The sequence below is a fragment of the Amia ocellicauda genome, chromosome 11 (genome assembly GCF_036373705.1).
Source record: "Amia ocellicauda isolate fAmiCal2 chromosome 11, fAmiCal2.hap1, whole genome shotgun sequence".
Lineage (NCBI taxonomy): Eukaryota > Metazoa > Chordata > Actinopteri > Amiiformes > Amiidae > Amia > Amia ocellicauda.
The window spans coordinates 34849204-34864382 of record NC_089860.1 but is presented as its reverse complement, the minus strand read 5'-3'; the positions used below and the strand labels follow the sequence as shown (position 1 = coordinate 34864382).

At 44.8% G+C, this 15179-nt stretch overlaps 2 protein-coding genes across 2 annotated transcripts; one reads left to right on the top strand and one right to left on the bottom strand.

Annotated features, from left to right (window-relative positions):
* Positions 1–1619: 1619 nt before the first annotated feature.
* On the bottom strand, positions 1620–9477 carry srsf4 (serine and arginine rich splicing factor 4). Its single transcript, XM_066717638.1, has 6 exons — positions 9329–9477; positions 7398–7540; positions 6129–6241; positions 5266–5474; positions 4064–4165; positions 1620–2625 (listed from the first exon to the last, which is right to left on the bottom strand). Exons 1-6 carry the CDS (start codon positions 9433–9435, stop codon positions 2091–2093), a joined length of 1209 nt encoding a protein of 402 aa, XP_066573735.1. The 5' UTR covers positions 9436–9477; the 3' UTR covers positions 1620–2090.
* Positions 9478–10377: 900 nt separating this feature from the next.
* On the top strand, positions 10378–15076 carry LOC136763558 (putative transmembrane protein 244). The gene is made up of 6 exons (XM_066717637.1): positions 10378–10497; positions 11368–11453; positions 12196–12269; positions 12417–12542; positions 12954–12998; positions 13968–15076. The coding sequence occupies exons 1-6, from the start codon at positions 10465–10467 to the stop codon at positions 14060–14062; spliced, it is 459 nt and encodes a 152-aa protein (XP_066573734.1). The 5' UTR covers positions 10378–10464; the 3' UTR covers positions 14063–15076.
* Positions 15077–15179: the final 103 nt, after the last annotated feature.

Sequence of the window (15179 nt, the reverse complement as noted above, 5' to 3'; positions counted from 1 at the left end):
AATAAATAAATAATAATAATTTACATTTTTTTATTCATTTCCATCAAAGGAGGTTCCTTTAAAGCATTGGAAACAGAAGCAAGTGGTTACATGCTTTTGTATGGCAAGCCAAATTGTCAATTAGAGCTATTCCGAAATACAATTTAAATTAAATTGAAGTGCAGATCTCAAACGAACTCAATTTCAAGATATCTAAAATTCAGTTCAAGATATCTCATATTGACTTCCTGTACTATTTGCGATATCTCAAATTGAATTAGAGACATCTCAGATAGAACAGGAAGTCAATTTGAGATCTTGAATTAACTTCCTGTGAAAATGCTGTATGTTTTGTATGGACTTCCTGTCTTGTTCAAGACAGGAAGTCAATTTGAGATATCTCTGTTTCAAGAGATCTTGACGCAGAGGGAGGTTGGGGCAGTCCAGAATAGCATTGGCCTTCCTTAATGACCTGCTTCTTCTAAATGCCCATGAGCTGGACCTGACTCACCCTGATAACCTTACTGGCCACTGTAACGAGCCGGCCAAGTCTGTTTTTGTTAACACATGTTTTTAACACACAGGAAGGACTCCTCACACCAGGACTCCTCCACCACAGCCCACGATTACAGTCCTCCTCTTTCAGAAGGCTGACAATAACAGAATCATCTGCAGATTGTCTGTCTCTGTACTAGCTACGGCATTCATTTGTGTACAAAATGTATGAGAGGAGAGTACACAACCTTGCAGGGAGCCTGTGGAGGAATGAAGCTGTTCACCCTCACACGCTGTGACCTGTCAGTTAAAAAATCCACAATCCAGCCAGTGAGGTTAGGATAAAATAAGTGAGAAGCTTCTCTGCAAGTAGATGTGGCGGATGAGTCTTAGGGCCCTCAAGATGCTTATATAAAAAATGAAGTAAGGTCAAGGTAGCATCAGTACACCTCTTTCTGATCTATACTGAGAGGGATCTAGTGAATTGTCCACCTGTCTTAAGATATCCTCTTTGATGGGCTTTTCTAATGTTTTCATTACCAAGGATGTGAGTGCAACAGGCCTACAATCATTCAAACCCTTTGGTGTTTTGTTTTTTGCAACAGGAACAACTACGGCATGTTTCCAAAGCTTTTGAAGCAGGGGATATTTCTTAAAAATAAAATGAAAAATGCTACCTAGTTGCTCGGCACACGTCTTGAGTACTCGGCCACAGATATTGTCTGGTCCTGGGCCCTTTCTCACCTTAGTGTCCCAAAAAGGTTTACAACAGATTGCATATCAAAGTTGATTAATTTGGGACCAGCCCAATTTCAAGATACCTCAAAATAACAATTTGTCTTTCCATAGTTTTGAATAGGGGAAATGATTGCACGAGATGTTGAAGAGACGATTTGGGATTATTCAGAAACAGACTGGATAGGATCCTTGGATCACTTAGTTATTAATGGACAGCAAATTAGCACGATGGGGTGAATGACCTCCTCTCACTTGGACACTGTCTTATGTTCTTACATGTGTCAGCCTCTTCTCCAAGCCTCTCAAGGTATCCAATATGTGGTTTTGTGAGTTGTGAGATATTTATTATTCAAGCTCAGGTATACATCTGAAAGAGACGGACTAAAGAAAGAGGACAAACACAAGAGTCAGGCAAAAAATAAAATGTATTTTCTTCGAACAATCAGGAAAGGAAGATTAGCAAGAAGGGTAAGGGAGATTACAAGTCCTAACAAGGGCAAACACTACAGGGGGCTACAAAACAGAACAAAAATATCACCCCCCACCCTTAAAAAAAAGGATAATACAACAGATGATCCAAAATTAAAACATACTGTATCACAAGATGAGCTTTTATTCTTGAAATACATTCAGAACTATCCTGGCAACAGCGTGTCTATGTCCGCTGACTACCTGCACTCAACAAACGTCTCGACACTAAGAAGACAAGACTCATTAAACCTGAAAATGAAGAAAATAAAACGCAAAAATATTTAGAACTGATATTAAGCGTTCTGTGCTCGGGAGACCCTGACAGCCAATCAGAAACCCCTTCTCCACAGACCGAGGAAAAGAGGAAAAACCGGGAGGGGAGGGAGGTAGAAAAAAGGGAGAGAGAATCAGGACCGGGAGCGAGATCTGGAGCGGGAGTGCGAGGCCGAGTGGGAACCCAATCGGGAGTGAGACCGGGCTTTCGAGGGCGAGGGGGACTTGATCTTGGGCTTGGAGCGGGAGGCCGAGCGGGAGCGGGGGTGGGAGCCTCCTCCTCCACCATCCTCCTCTGCGTCGCTTTTGGACTCCTGGTTTCTGGAGACAGCTTTCCGGGCCGGCTCTTTCTTATCCTTGGACCTGGACCGGGAGCGGGAGCGGGAGCGGGAGCGGGACTCATCTCTCCTGTTCCTCTTGTTCTCCCGCTTGTTCCGTTTCTTGCTCCTCTGGCTGCGGCTCCTCTTGTGGCCCTTCCTCTCCTCGCGGCTCTCGCTGCGGCCCCGCGCCCTGGCCTCCTTGCTCCGGCTGCGGCTCTTGCGGTGGCGGTCCTTGTCGTTCCTCTCGCGGCCGTCCTCCTCCTCCTCGCCCCGGCTCCGGCTGCCGCTGCGGCTCTTCTCCTTCTTCTTGCTGCGGCTCTGACTGCGGCTCCGGGAGCGAGACACGGACCTATGAAGGACACAAAGAGCATGATAACAAATAAAACAGTGAAAATGAAACAGATAAGACCTCACGGCCCAGATACTGGGGAGGAAAATAAATAGAGCGATCTGGGTGGTTTTTATAGGGCCTCTAACAGAACAGCTTGTCATGTGTGCATTTATTCGGAGGACAGATCCGCGGATGGGAATGAGACGTTGCATTTCAGTCAGAGAGGTTTCTCTGTCATTTTGGGGAGACCTGAATCTGAGTCTATTGCGTGAGATTGGGGGCCCAATTGTAATAGGTTTGGGAAATGATTGTTCACAAGTAAGGTCAAAGCAATCTGAATTCATTTTATTACATTTCACAGCTTGTTATTGACATTGAGATCATTAATCGCAACCATTTTGAGTGAGATGGTACAGTGGTTACAGGAAGTACTGGATTTTTTCACATTTTCTCGAGTTACAAACTGAAATTGTGATGCTTTTAAATTGGATTTGTTTTCCTTTGATTTACACAACTTACTCCACATTTTCAATGGGGGAAAACTGGGTGTGAGAAAAACAAATCAATTACAAATAAAAACCTGAAAAGTCTTCATTAGATAAGTATTCGCCCCCTTTGCTATGACTCCTAAATAAGCTCAGGTGCGATCTGAGAAGATGTGGCAAAAGATTCTGTGGTCTGATGAAAGAAAAACTGAACTATCTGGAGAGCCTTATGTCTGGCACAAAGCCACCAGAGCACATCAGCCAGTAACGTCATCCCTGCTGTGAAGCGTGGAGGTGTCAGCATCGTGTTATGGGCTGCTTTGCAGGGAGGGACTAGGAAGTTATGAAGGCAGAGGGCAAAAGTCTGCAAAAGACCTAAGACTGGGACAGAAATTCACCTTTCAACAGGACAATGATCTCAAACATACAGCCAAAGCCACACCGGAGTGAATCGGGTGAATACTTCTCTAACCAAGACATTTCAGTATTTTTTGGTGACTGTTGTTTCACAAAAAAAAATTGTTGTCTCTTCAAAGTGTGGAGTAGGTTTTGTAAATCAAAGGGGAAAACAAATCCCATTTAAATGCATCACAATTTCAGTTTCTAACACAACGTAAAAGTCCGAGATGGGTGAATACTTCCAGTAGCCACAGTAACACAGTGCAAGTGTGTAACAGCAGCCCTAATAAACACACACACCACTTGTTTATTATTAAATCTTTTACCAACTTGTTTACCATCAACATCAGGCCTGTCCTGCGTCTCTAGGGCAGGGATAGGAAATCCAGGCCTCGAGGTCCAGCTTCCTGTTGGTTTCACTGTCATCTTTCAATTAGCAACTGAAGACACAGCCCTGGAATAACGAATTCATGAAGACCTAAGGTACCCCGAAAGACCGCCCCTCCGGCCCTACAGGAACCGAGTGGCCTCCCATGTTCTAGGGCCGAGCTCCTCCTGGCGTCTGGCCTCACCTGGAGCGCGACGGGCTCTTCGACCGGCTCTTGGAGCGGCTGCTCTTGCTGCTCCCGTTGCGACTGCGGCTTTTGCGAGATCGGCGGCTCCTGGACCGAGACCTGGGCCGGCAGAGGACAAGGATGAGACTCCGCACACCCCCCCTAGGAGCTATGGGGTGCTTGTAGCCAGAGCTGTAGTGGAGACTGAAGTAGGGGGTTTACTCAAATACCAAAATATATATTAGAGATGGGACTGTATACAAATTTACACGGTAAAATAATGCTGTGCTGCAGGCCTGGTCTTCTTATTTAAGAGCTGTACAACGTACAAACAAACGCGTATAAATAAAGTGCAGTATATTTGCTGGTAAACAGAATTAGGAAATAATCGGTCATACTGGGTAGAACATTAACTAATATTGATTTCAAAGCACGAGCACAAATGAGTTAGACCTCCCTCTGCAAGAGCGGTTTTAGAATAATTTGTGCTATGATGGATCCGTGCATAGCCGCGCGTGCAAAGCGGGGTACACCTGTACTCTGTATAAGTTACTTTAGAGATGTCTGCACAATGACGGGGTGGCACAAGCACCACGAGCACGAATCCTGCAGCGTCTACAGAGAGGAGCAGTGTCTCCAAAAGCACTACAGCTTCTTCTCATTTGCAAAGTACAGCCATGCAGTTGGCCTTTACTTAATACTTTTGCGAAATGGAAAAGAGCTTCATCAGGCCTTTTGCCAAGACCTGAATTATCATCGGCTCGTTTGGAAACAGACATTGCTAATGACCGACTGTGCAGCGCTGTCCCAACACAACACTGCTGATGATCGACAGGAAGTGTCCAGTGTCGACAGTGAGCCTAGTAAGGGAGACAGCTCGGCGTGTGTTATATACATGGTATAGGATATTATAAATATGTCCTCAACCCAGTTATATTTCTAAAGCGACACAGGACCAGCAGGGCTCATGTCACAGAAAGGGCTATACAGTGTATACCGTAATACCATAATCATGGTATAGCACATCAGGAACAGTATGTATAAACACACACAAAAAAAGCATCTGCAGTTTCAAAGGTTCTCAAGTCTTTTAAGATGGTTCTGAACCCAGAAGGTTTGTCGAACCTTTGATGTGGTGTCACACGGCAGCCACACGCACAGCCTTCAGAGCCCAGTGGAAGCAGCGTACTGACCACGTGTGGGGTGCGTGTGGGCCGTACCGTGAGCGGCTGCGGGAGTAGGAGCGCCGGCGGCGGGACCCCGGCCGGTCCTCGATCAGACGGATCTTCCTGCCGTTGACCTCGGTGCCGTCCAACTTCTCCAGGGCCCGCCGCATGTCGGAGTAGGACTTGAACTCGATCACCCCCTCGTTCTTCCGTCCCTTGTGGGCGTCTGCGTACGTCACCTCCCCGGCCTGGCGCATGTAATCCTGGGACGCAGAGTGAGGAGGAGCGGAGTTTGAGTTCGGCGCTGTGATGTTCCTGTGACCATCCTGACGCTGTTCTGCTATTATGGTCCAGCTACACTTCTCTGAGCTCCACTGTTTCTCACTGAAAAACCTTTACACTTCTTACGTGAACTGAAACGTCCATTTCATCTTAGCTTCCTGTGATATCTGGAAGATCCAATCATCTATTAAAATGTAAAATACCTTGAACTGAGTATTCTCTTGATAAATGGTCATAATTGGACATTTCTATACATCATGTTGACATTTTACTTCACTCTTACACTGTAAATTGTCCACAGCCTATTCTACCCTCGCAGTGTCAATAAGATGAACAAATAAGCCCTCCTGGACCTCTATAAGACCAGCTGGTAGCCTGCCTGGTCACAGAGCAATCCACAACAGCATAAGTTGCCAGGTTTGTCAGCTAATAACCTTATATCAAATGTGGGCTGAATGTCCTACCCTAGATCTGGGCTGTGATCTTGTGCCAAAAGATGACACACAATAAAAAATAGCTGCTGAGGTCAAAAGGCTACAATAGGCTCAAGAACACGGTAGATCAGATGGACCATAATGCACCTCCTGTAAACACATCCAAAGCGCTGCAATGCCACACTCGTTCGGTGAGGTTACCTTTAGGTCCTGCCAGCTGCAGCGGCTGGAGAGATTCTCCACTATCAAGCGGTACTCCGTCCGAGTTGGCGGGCCATACTTATCTCTCCCACTCCGCCTATATACATATCCACCTTCGAGGTGACAAGCACAGACAGATGTAGTTTAGGCAGCGAAAGCACGACGGCAGGTGCTAAAGATAACCCCCGATTATATACTACTTGTGTCCGTAACTCTGAAAAAGCAGTTTAATTACAACAAGAAACAGACAAACAATCAACGGTCTGCTGCCCAGTTAAGTATTGTTACAGAACAGTTTTACACAATCAATAATAACATAACGGACTTCCACAGACTTCCACGGTTTAATATACATAAACATTAAGACATGCATCAAATATGTTTTACGACAGTTATATACTATATGGCTATAAATGTAACTATATACATATATGTCCAAGAATGGTCAAAGTATGTGTGTGTACAGGTTACGAAAGCATGTCTGTTAATAAGGTATCAGGTAAACAAAACCACTTTAGACTTGTTTTTCTTTAAGTACTTACGGTGAGTTACGTTTGATCTTAATATTTGATATGGAAAGAAATAAAATAAAGATTTTCAGGCACCTATTTCAGTTTAACCACATCTGTCTCTAACCCCATGGCATCCTCACCACCCAGGTCTAATGGGAAAAGGTAGCGGTCTTCGCAATGGCTCCCTTTTTTGGTCAGCCAAGGGCCCACAATGGTCAAAGAGCCACACTCATGGAAAGGCAACCCAAGGCCAGCATTTGGGACAGGCAGTCAGTCATCATAGCCTCATAGGACTCTTTCAATTAAAACATTGAGGGTCTTTGTTAAATCTCTATTGTTAATCACAATCACATTACAAAATAAAATAAAATAAAATAAAGGAGAAAAAAAGCCATTCAAATTGAGCAAATGAACGATTCAAAAGAACACTTGATATCAAATACAGGTTTACTTGTTTATTTATGCGTTTATTTATAAATTGCACTCGGCTTATTTATGTATCTCTTTTAGGACGCTGGTCACTTATCAATGATAAACAGCAGTGTATTTAAACGTTTTAAACAATTTAGCAGATGCGTCTCACAAAACTCCAGATATTTCCTTTTCCTTTCTTGCTGCTCCACACTTTTTAACGTACTACAACAGTTTTTAAATAAATTAGTTTTTAATCCAGTGCACAATTCATTTTTTTTTTTAAATGCACTGCAATGCCAAACAGTTTCTGCACACAAAGGCGTTGCAATAGAGGTGCACTCACTGCGGCCCGAGCTGTAGCTGCCGTCGCGCCGCGGCCCCCGCGCGTGCTCCACGATGACGCGCTCCCCGCACAGGTCCTTGCCGTTGAGCTCATAGACTGCGTCATCGGCGTCACGGGGGTCATCGAACTCCACAAAGCCATACCTGCGGACAGGAGCAGAGGCACACGCACTGAACCGCCCCCCCCAGCACTGATATAATAAAGCAGAGGCCGACACACTGACCCCCCCAGTATGGTGTCCAAATTAGGACATCCTCACTCCTCAGCATCAGTTATCACTTAGTTTAATGCTCAGCCCTCAGTTATCACTCATATTTGATATCACCCATCAGCTGTCAGTCTTATTTGGCATCAAGCATCATGATTATTTTATGTCAGTTCTCATGCATCACTCCAATTTAAAATCAGGTATCAGGAGTCACTCGGTTTCTATATCAGGGATCACACGAAATCAGTGTCAGGTATCAGGGTGTGTTTTTTCTGGGACTTAATTTAATAGCCAATCAAATGGCTGAACCATCTTTACTGTTATTTCATTGCTTACAGGGAATGTCAACATTTGTATTACTTTGTATTCTTTTCGAGCTGATTTTATGGTTGATATTTGTGTTATAATACAAATATGTTTGGTAATACCACATGTTTACATTATTCTCAGATGTCTTATTTGTTATGTTTGCTGTTTATTATTAATTTAGACTACATTCTGTAGAGTCACTGGCCCTCTCCCGCTTGGACTACAGCAACTCCATCCTGGCCGGCCTGCCTGCAACTACTACCAGCTCATCCAGAACTCTGCATCCAGACCCTTGTCTCTCCATACATCCCCTCCAGACCTAACTCTGCCTCCTCTCCACTCTCCTTCCTCCAGAGCCGCTCCTGCTCATCCCTGGCCCCTAAGTGGTGGATCGACCTGCCCACCGAAGTCAAAACAGCAGAGTCCCTGACCTCCTTCCGGCGCTTACTCAAGACACATCTTTTCAGGCAGTACTTGTAATTTACTCTCCTGTAAAATAGCACTTTTGTAATACAACTTTTGTGTTCTTCCGCTAATAAATAAATAATAATAATAATAATAATAAAGGATTGCCTGCCTCGGTTCCACTGTCTGGTTCTTTGACTTGTTTGACTTTCCATGTAACCAATAAAATTACAGTAAAGACGGTGTCACGATCCACAAAACAGGCCAATCAAAACACACCCATACTGGCTGCAGTGGGACTTGTGAGAAGTGAACCAGCTCAGCAGTGAGCAGATCGGATCATTCTCAGTGTCCTCAGGTTGAATGCTGTGCTCCATGGGGCAAACACTGGGGATCATAAGTCGATAATCATCGGGCACATGACAGTGAAATACATTTTAGTGGCCAGTGTACAGCCACAGCCAAATGACATGAAGCATGGCATGTGCATAGTGCTGAAAATGACATGCACTAATACAATAAAAAAGAAACATATTGGGTGCTGCTGTGGAGGCAGGCCTGCTCCAAGGCATTATAGTAAGCACACTTGATAGTACAATAGGGTCAGTCTGTCAGCAGTGCATGTTGCACACAGTGAGATCTTATTTTCATAAAAGCTCAGTATTGTCTACGGAGCTGAAATATCATCACACCGCGCAAAAGCTCTGTGTGTGGCGCTGAAACCCATGCAAACAGGAATCGAGACAAGACACTTGCACCGCAGATGCCTGGCACACGCATGCGCACTCGACAGCGTCTCCATGGCTGGAGCAATGCATAGGGAGCTAACACTGCGGCTCTGCTGCGGGTCCGAGTCTCAGCGGCTGCCACCACAGCAGCACGGCACGAACTGCGCTCTGTCCCGGCTGCGCCCCCCGTGTGCAGCTGCGCAGGCCGCCGTGTTGTGCCCTGGCAGCTGCTGCAGCGATCGGCGGGGGTGCAGGGGGTCGGTTAAAACACAATGCAATACCCGTTCTTCAGGTCCACCTCCAGGATCTTCCCGTAGCCTTTGAAGAACCTCTCGACGTCCCTCTCCCGGGCTTGGTAGCTCAGTCTGCCGATGTAGACCCTCGGCATGTCCCCGGTCCCGCCGTGCGTCCGAGCCCAGCCCTCCCTCTGCCCAGGCGCACTCGCCCCACGGCACACGTGACGCCGTGGTCGCAGCTCTGCGCAGATCTGCAGCATCCCTGCGATCCCATTGGCGGAGCTGCGCACATCTGCGCCACACGAAGGCCACCTGCGCTCCTGCAGGAGGGCCGCTGCCCGGGGCCGCTTACCTGTGTAAGGGGGGTCTGTTATCTGAACTGAAACAGCTTATTACAGACAGAGGTGTGTGAAAGCGTCATAGAAATGCAGTGAACATGCCAAACATTTTCTTATGATTGTATTTTTTTACATTCAAAGGTTTAAAGATAAATGTATAAATCCATATGATGAGGAATGTTAATTGACATGACATCCACTGACTTACACTCCAGTCTATTCAGGATAAGTGTTTGTGATTTAATTGCATTATGAGTGTTGATCATCTTAAAGGAAACACAACCCAATCAGACATTACGCACAATAACGGCCTTTCATTCAAATACAATAAAAAGACTGGCAATAACTGGACCAATGTCAACATCACACACACATGTTATGTATACTATACTGACGCACCTCTTTCTATTTCAAATGGTAATTCTGTTTAGTATACTGTAAAATTGTTTTGGTGGAACAAACCCCATCGGTGAATATCAATTAATCCATTTTTATTTGTATAGCGCCCTTCGCAAGGTAGCCCAAAGCGCTTTACAGAGTGGTAAACAACAAACTTACAGCAAAAGAAAAGAAAAGAAAGACAAAGAAAAATAGACCTTTAACAGCTGAAAATAAAAAATAAAGCAGCTCAACATTAAATAGACATTAGGCGCGGGAGTAAGGGAGATGCACCCCAATGCGCACAATCAATGTGATACACGGAGTCTGTGGGAGAGGAGCTGCTCTGTAACCGGCGCGCAGTTCCCGGCCGCGCCGCTAGAGGGAGGCGTGCTGCGGGCCGAGCAGCGCTGTGGTCCGGGCAGCAGGCAGAGCCGCACACGGCGGCCGGCAAAACACGCGTCCATGGCATTCAGAGGCAAAGTGGCCGACACGCAGGTACCGTGGCTGGCGCTGCGTCGGGCAGGGGTCTGGTCTGGGTCTGGTCTGGGGGGCTACATCAGGGGATGTGCTCGGTTTGACGTAACGCGCAGGTGTCGCCCGTTAGTGTCATTACCGATATTATTTTGTATTAGGAATGAAGTGTCCCGGTTGAGATTCAGATTACGTACTGAGATTAATTGCTTTATTTTAAGCTGCAGTTTCTCCGTGAATCACATGTTTTATACCCTATTGTTGGACTGGAAACGATCACAGTGTGGACGATCATGCAAATAAAGCAGTCTGTTACTATGTAGCTACCGCAATACAAACAGCCTCCAAAGCATAAGACTGAAAGGATTTTTTTTAATTGTATTTGCTTAATTATGGTTTGTTTTTAATATTATAAATATGTCATCTTGTAAAAAAATATTATTTAAAAAAATGTTGATTCTCAGTTACTGGATATGTGGACATGTTGCAACTAAATGGTCACCTCATGTAACGGTGCTGCGTTCAACAGTTGCACATGCGCAGTGTCGCTTTAAAATGTTACGGTATTGCATTTGTCTTCTTGCTGATTTGTGTCGAGAGTCGTCATTGACACAGCGACCCAGCACAGGAAATGCACACAGTACAGGGTAGTTTTGCGCAAGGATGGCTGGAGTCTAGAAACGTGTTGCACAATGTCAGGTTTTCTGTGTAAGACATGTTTACTGCATATTTACTACATACACATGATCAAGAACTACAGGGCATCGCTGTACCAAGAAACAATGATATTTGTGGATGTGGATGCACTATTGGCTGGCCTTAGTAAAAACAACATCAGCTGAATAATACTGATGATGATGCTAATGTTAATAATACATGTATTCTTTTTTATAGACAGTCCTCCTGCATTTGCTGCTGTGTTTGGTCATTTTCTACACTGTCTACTACATGGTCGGCAGCGTCTGCTTTGGCGCATTCAAGTAAGGACCTTCTGTATGAAATTACATAATGTTGGTGTATTTCTTTCTGTGGTGTCCTTGATACATCTCTCCCAAAGCGTATGGCCTACAGGGGACAGCAGAGAGAAACAATTCCCGTTGTGGCCGAAAACCATACACTGACAGACATTTGACACCAGGGAATCGTTTCTAGTCTGACACCAAGTGCCCTCCAGGTCATTATTATCTGAAATGAACAGACAGGTAAAATAGAAAATGCAAATGAAACAAAACACCAAGCACAAAATGGAGCAGACACAAGCATCTATATCCAGTAGTTTGGTTTTGTACTGATACAATGGGCACAGAACGACCAGGGGGGGAAAAAGACAATTCTACTATTTGCACAAGTCTCTGTCTGTATTATCCTTAATGTAATATTCCTAATGTTATTAACCTTAATAATATATATTTATGTTGGAAAAAAGTCAATAGAATGGAATGGGGGAGCTTTAAAGTTGTTGCACCATAATGGACAATGGTAGGAAAGCCAAGGTGCGACGCTAATTCATGTCCCCCCTGCACTTCCGGGCACACACCATTGAGGAGCATGTTCAGACCATTTTAGTTGGAAACGATCCATCAGTGTGGTACTGAGAAATGAGTGAAGACAACAGAGACCCACACACAGCAGTGTAGTCACAGCCAAGTAACATCGCAAAACAACACACTGTCTTTCTGAATCTCTGTCAACTGCACCCCTTCCTTTGTCTATGCCTCCTAGACTGGACCATTTCGATGGACTTATTCCCTTTGATTTCAAGACCGAACCCTCCGAGTCCAGCTCCCGATATCTCGGTAACGTCACCTCATCGCGTCGTGCCGTTTTCTCGCTTTTGTTTGGTTTGTCGTAACCCAGTTACACTTGACGAGAACGTGTATCAAAGAGGCAACTCCTCACCCGAAACTCAGGCTCTCGTGTCCTGTCGTTCCTCTTTGCCGCAGTGAACTTGCTGTCCATGGAGCTCACCTACTTCAGCAGTGGGCTGCTCTTTGCCGCGGTGGTGCGGAGATGGGTGTGGGACTATGCCTTGACGGTCACGCTCATCCACGTCGCATTGACCTCAATAGGTGAGAGATACAGCGCCCCTGAAGCCAAGCAGACCCTGGTGACTTCCAGCAGTTCATGTCTCATTTCCCAGAAAGCAAGTGATGTCAACCCAGGTGTTGAGAATCCTAGGGTGTGTTCTTTGGTGATAATTGCAGTTATTATTGTCCCGTCGCTTCGCAAATCCACACAGCACACGAACTCCCTGTGGCTGTTCTTCTACTTTACTGCCATTATTATTGGACTATTATGTCTGAGGGAGTATGGGAAGTATGTGCGACAATATAAGGAACTGAGTGTGGCTATTTGTATCCAGAATTCAATTGTGATCAATCCATATTTGAGTTCAGATCCAAAACGAAGAATTTGGGTGTGAATTTGACACTGGGTGAACTTTTGAACCACTTGTATTATTTGTGTTTCTTGTCTTCCAGTCATGTTGGAGTTTCCCCTAGTATGGCAATGGTGGCTGGCCTTAGGTAAGTGTGCTTGTTAATAAGTTATTGCCCCCCAGCCCACTCTACAGTATATGACAGATAACCAAGGGCCTTAAAAGTCACAGATCTTAGTTCCTCTCTACCAGAATCTTTAATGGGTATGGAAATGGTATTCATGTTGAAAACTTGTTTTGGTCACATGCTCTGTTATAGTTCCCTGTGTGTTTATTGTTAACAACATCTTAATAATGTTGTAAGTTACTGGAAGTAGCTTCCTGCCTGAACGTATGACATTTGTGTCTACAACACATTTGTGAGTATGTCTTCCCCTTCAAGTGTTACGACATTATTACATTGTTTAAACTTCTATTTTGTATCTGTGGTTTGAGTTTCAGGAAATATTATAGTGAATTTCTGAGGATTTTCATTTTCTCACACTAGTATTTCCCTGTTGTCTGTGATTCACTCATGTTTGACTTGAACAGAACAAAACACATCTTACTAATCCTTCACAGGTGATGAATTAGCTTGTACAGCAATGGTCTATGTTGTACCAAACACAATTATAAATAAATATTTCTCATTTGCATGTCATTGTCTGTGTGCATCTGCCACTACAGATTCCCTTACATGCGTTCTTTCTAACGTCACCTGTATGACTGAACATAAATAGAGGGCGTACTGGGTTTAGAAACGCATCACACTCCACTGGTCTCTAAACTGTGGTCTGGAAATTCCTTTCTTTCCCCCAAAAGTCATGGAAATGTATCACTCAAAGAAAAGACAACAATGGGAGAAGGATCCTGACTAGTGAATAAATATTAAGATAATAACGTTATGCCACAAATGGAAATTAACATGGAAGGTCTTTGGCTCTACAGTTCTGATATTAATATTATTAGTAGTTGTAATTGTTATTTAATTAGCTTTGGGGGAGGGAGAGAACAGTTTGAGAGACAGGCTAACCTTTATCTCCACCTCCTGACTCTTCTGTTGGTTCTGTTTCCAAAGGTAGTGGTTTGTTCCTCATGATCTGCAACGGTCAGCTGATTGCTTACTTCGCCTGTCAGAGTGACCACCGCTATCCCACGTTCCACAGCTACTGAGCACAAGAACCGGCCATCGGGCGACGAGTGGGGGACCGACCACGGGACACTGTGCTTGAGGTGTGGAGCGCTGAGGACACAACAAATCATTCGGTGTCCCTTGGGGGGTGGACAGGGCGTGCGCACAGTGCTGACGGTCACTCAGGAAGGAGATAAGCTGAGAGTCACCTGATGTCAGTAATTTCAGTGCTGCCCACTGGACAGAGTTAGGTGGGGGTGCAGGGGATTTATTTTCCTATATTTTTTAAACTGAGTGAACTCAGTCCAGTCGGCCATAGTGGTGGACAGTAACATGTCCATTAACACTAAATACTTTCTAAGCTTCGGTTTGGCCCAGTAAATGCCCGGGCAAGTCTGATGTGCCAAGGCTGACAGGTTTGAAAATGAAATTTTTATCAGCCAACCATGAATTGCCCCTGATGGACAGAGGAATATGTGTGTGTTGTATTTATGATGGCTGTAGGTTTGCGCTATGAGCTAGTGGCGATTCTAAAATTTGGCGGAGGGGATCTGAAAATACAATAATTGGGAAGATGAATTAAGAAAACAAAAACCTCTTTAAAACACATTAAACATGACAGATTATTTAAACTTCTAATCGGGACAGAGGCTGTGAAGCCAAACAACACTTTGAGGCCGCTTTGAACCAGCCTTGCTCCCCTACAGACGTCTAGATTTTGTGATTAATTCAAACAACAATCTGCTGCCTGTGACCAGCCGGAGCTTGAACAGTGACACACGACTGGGTATTTAGAGTTTGCACTTTGAAAACTCGGGCTGAATACCCGAATGGGCTTCCGGCTGGTCATAACTCCTCATTTTAAACTGCTGCTATTACAAGCCTGTAGAAGTCATGTGATAAGGAACTCACATATGATTGGCTGCGCTCTGCATGCTGACATTAACGACATTATGGCCTATTCATGTATGTATTTGTTTACGGAAATGAAAAGTAGTGAAATAAAAACAACATTGACAGCACAGCCTGTAACCAAGGCTCAGTATTTACACACAACATCACAGGTCATTGTTGCTTTGGAGGTCATTATATTTTCTATTTGCGGTTGACAGTAGACATCATCACAGCAGGTGGTGGTTTGATTGCTCTGACCACTCG

Excerpts from the sequence above, each read along its gene's own strand:
- srsf4 (XM_066717638.1), bottom strand. The coding sequence starts at position 9,435 with ATGCCGAGGGTCTACATCGGCAGACTGAGCTACCAAGCCCGGGAGAGG. Across the intron at positions 7,541-9,328 it reads GAGGTGGACCTGAAGAACGG|GTATGGCTTTGTGGAGTTCG; the intron begins GTATTGCATTGT and ends TCCTGTCCGCAG. Across the intron at positions 6,242-7,397 it reads CAGCTACAGCTCGGGCCGCA|GTGGATATGTATATAGGCGG; the intron begins GTGAGTGCACCT and ends GTCACCTCGAAG.
- LOC136763558 (XM_066717637.1), top strand. The coding sequence starts at position 10,465 with ATGGCATTCAGAGGCAAAGTGGCCGACACGCAG. Across the intron at positions 10,498-11,367 it reads GCAAAGTGGCCGACACGCAG|ACAGTCCTCCTGCATTTGCT; the intron begins GTACCGTGGCTG and ends TCTTTTTTATAG. Across the intron at positions 12,543-12,953 it reads CGTCGCATTGACCTCAATAG|TCATGTTGGAGTTTCCCCTA; the intron begins GTGAGAGATACA and ends CTTGTCTTCCAG.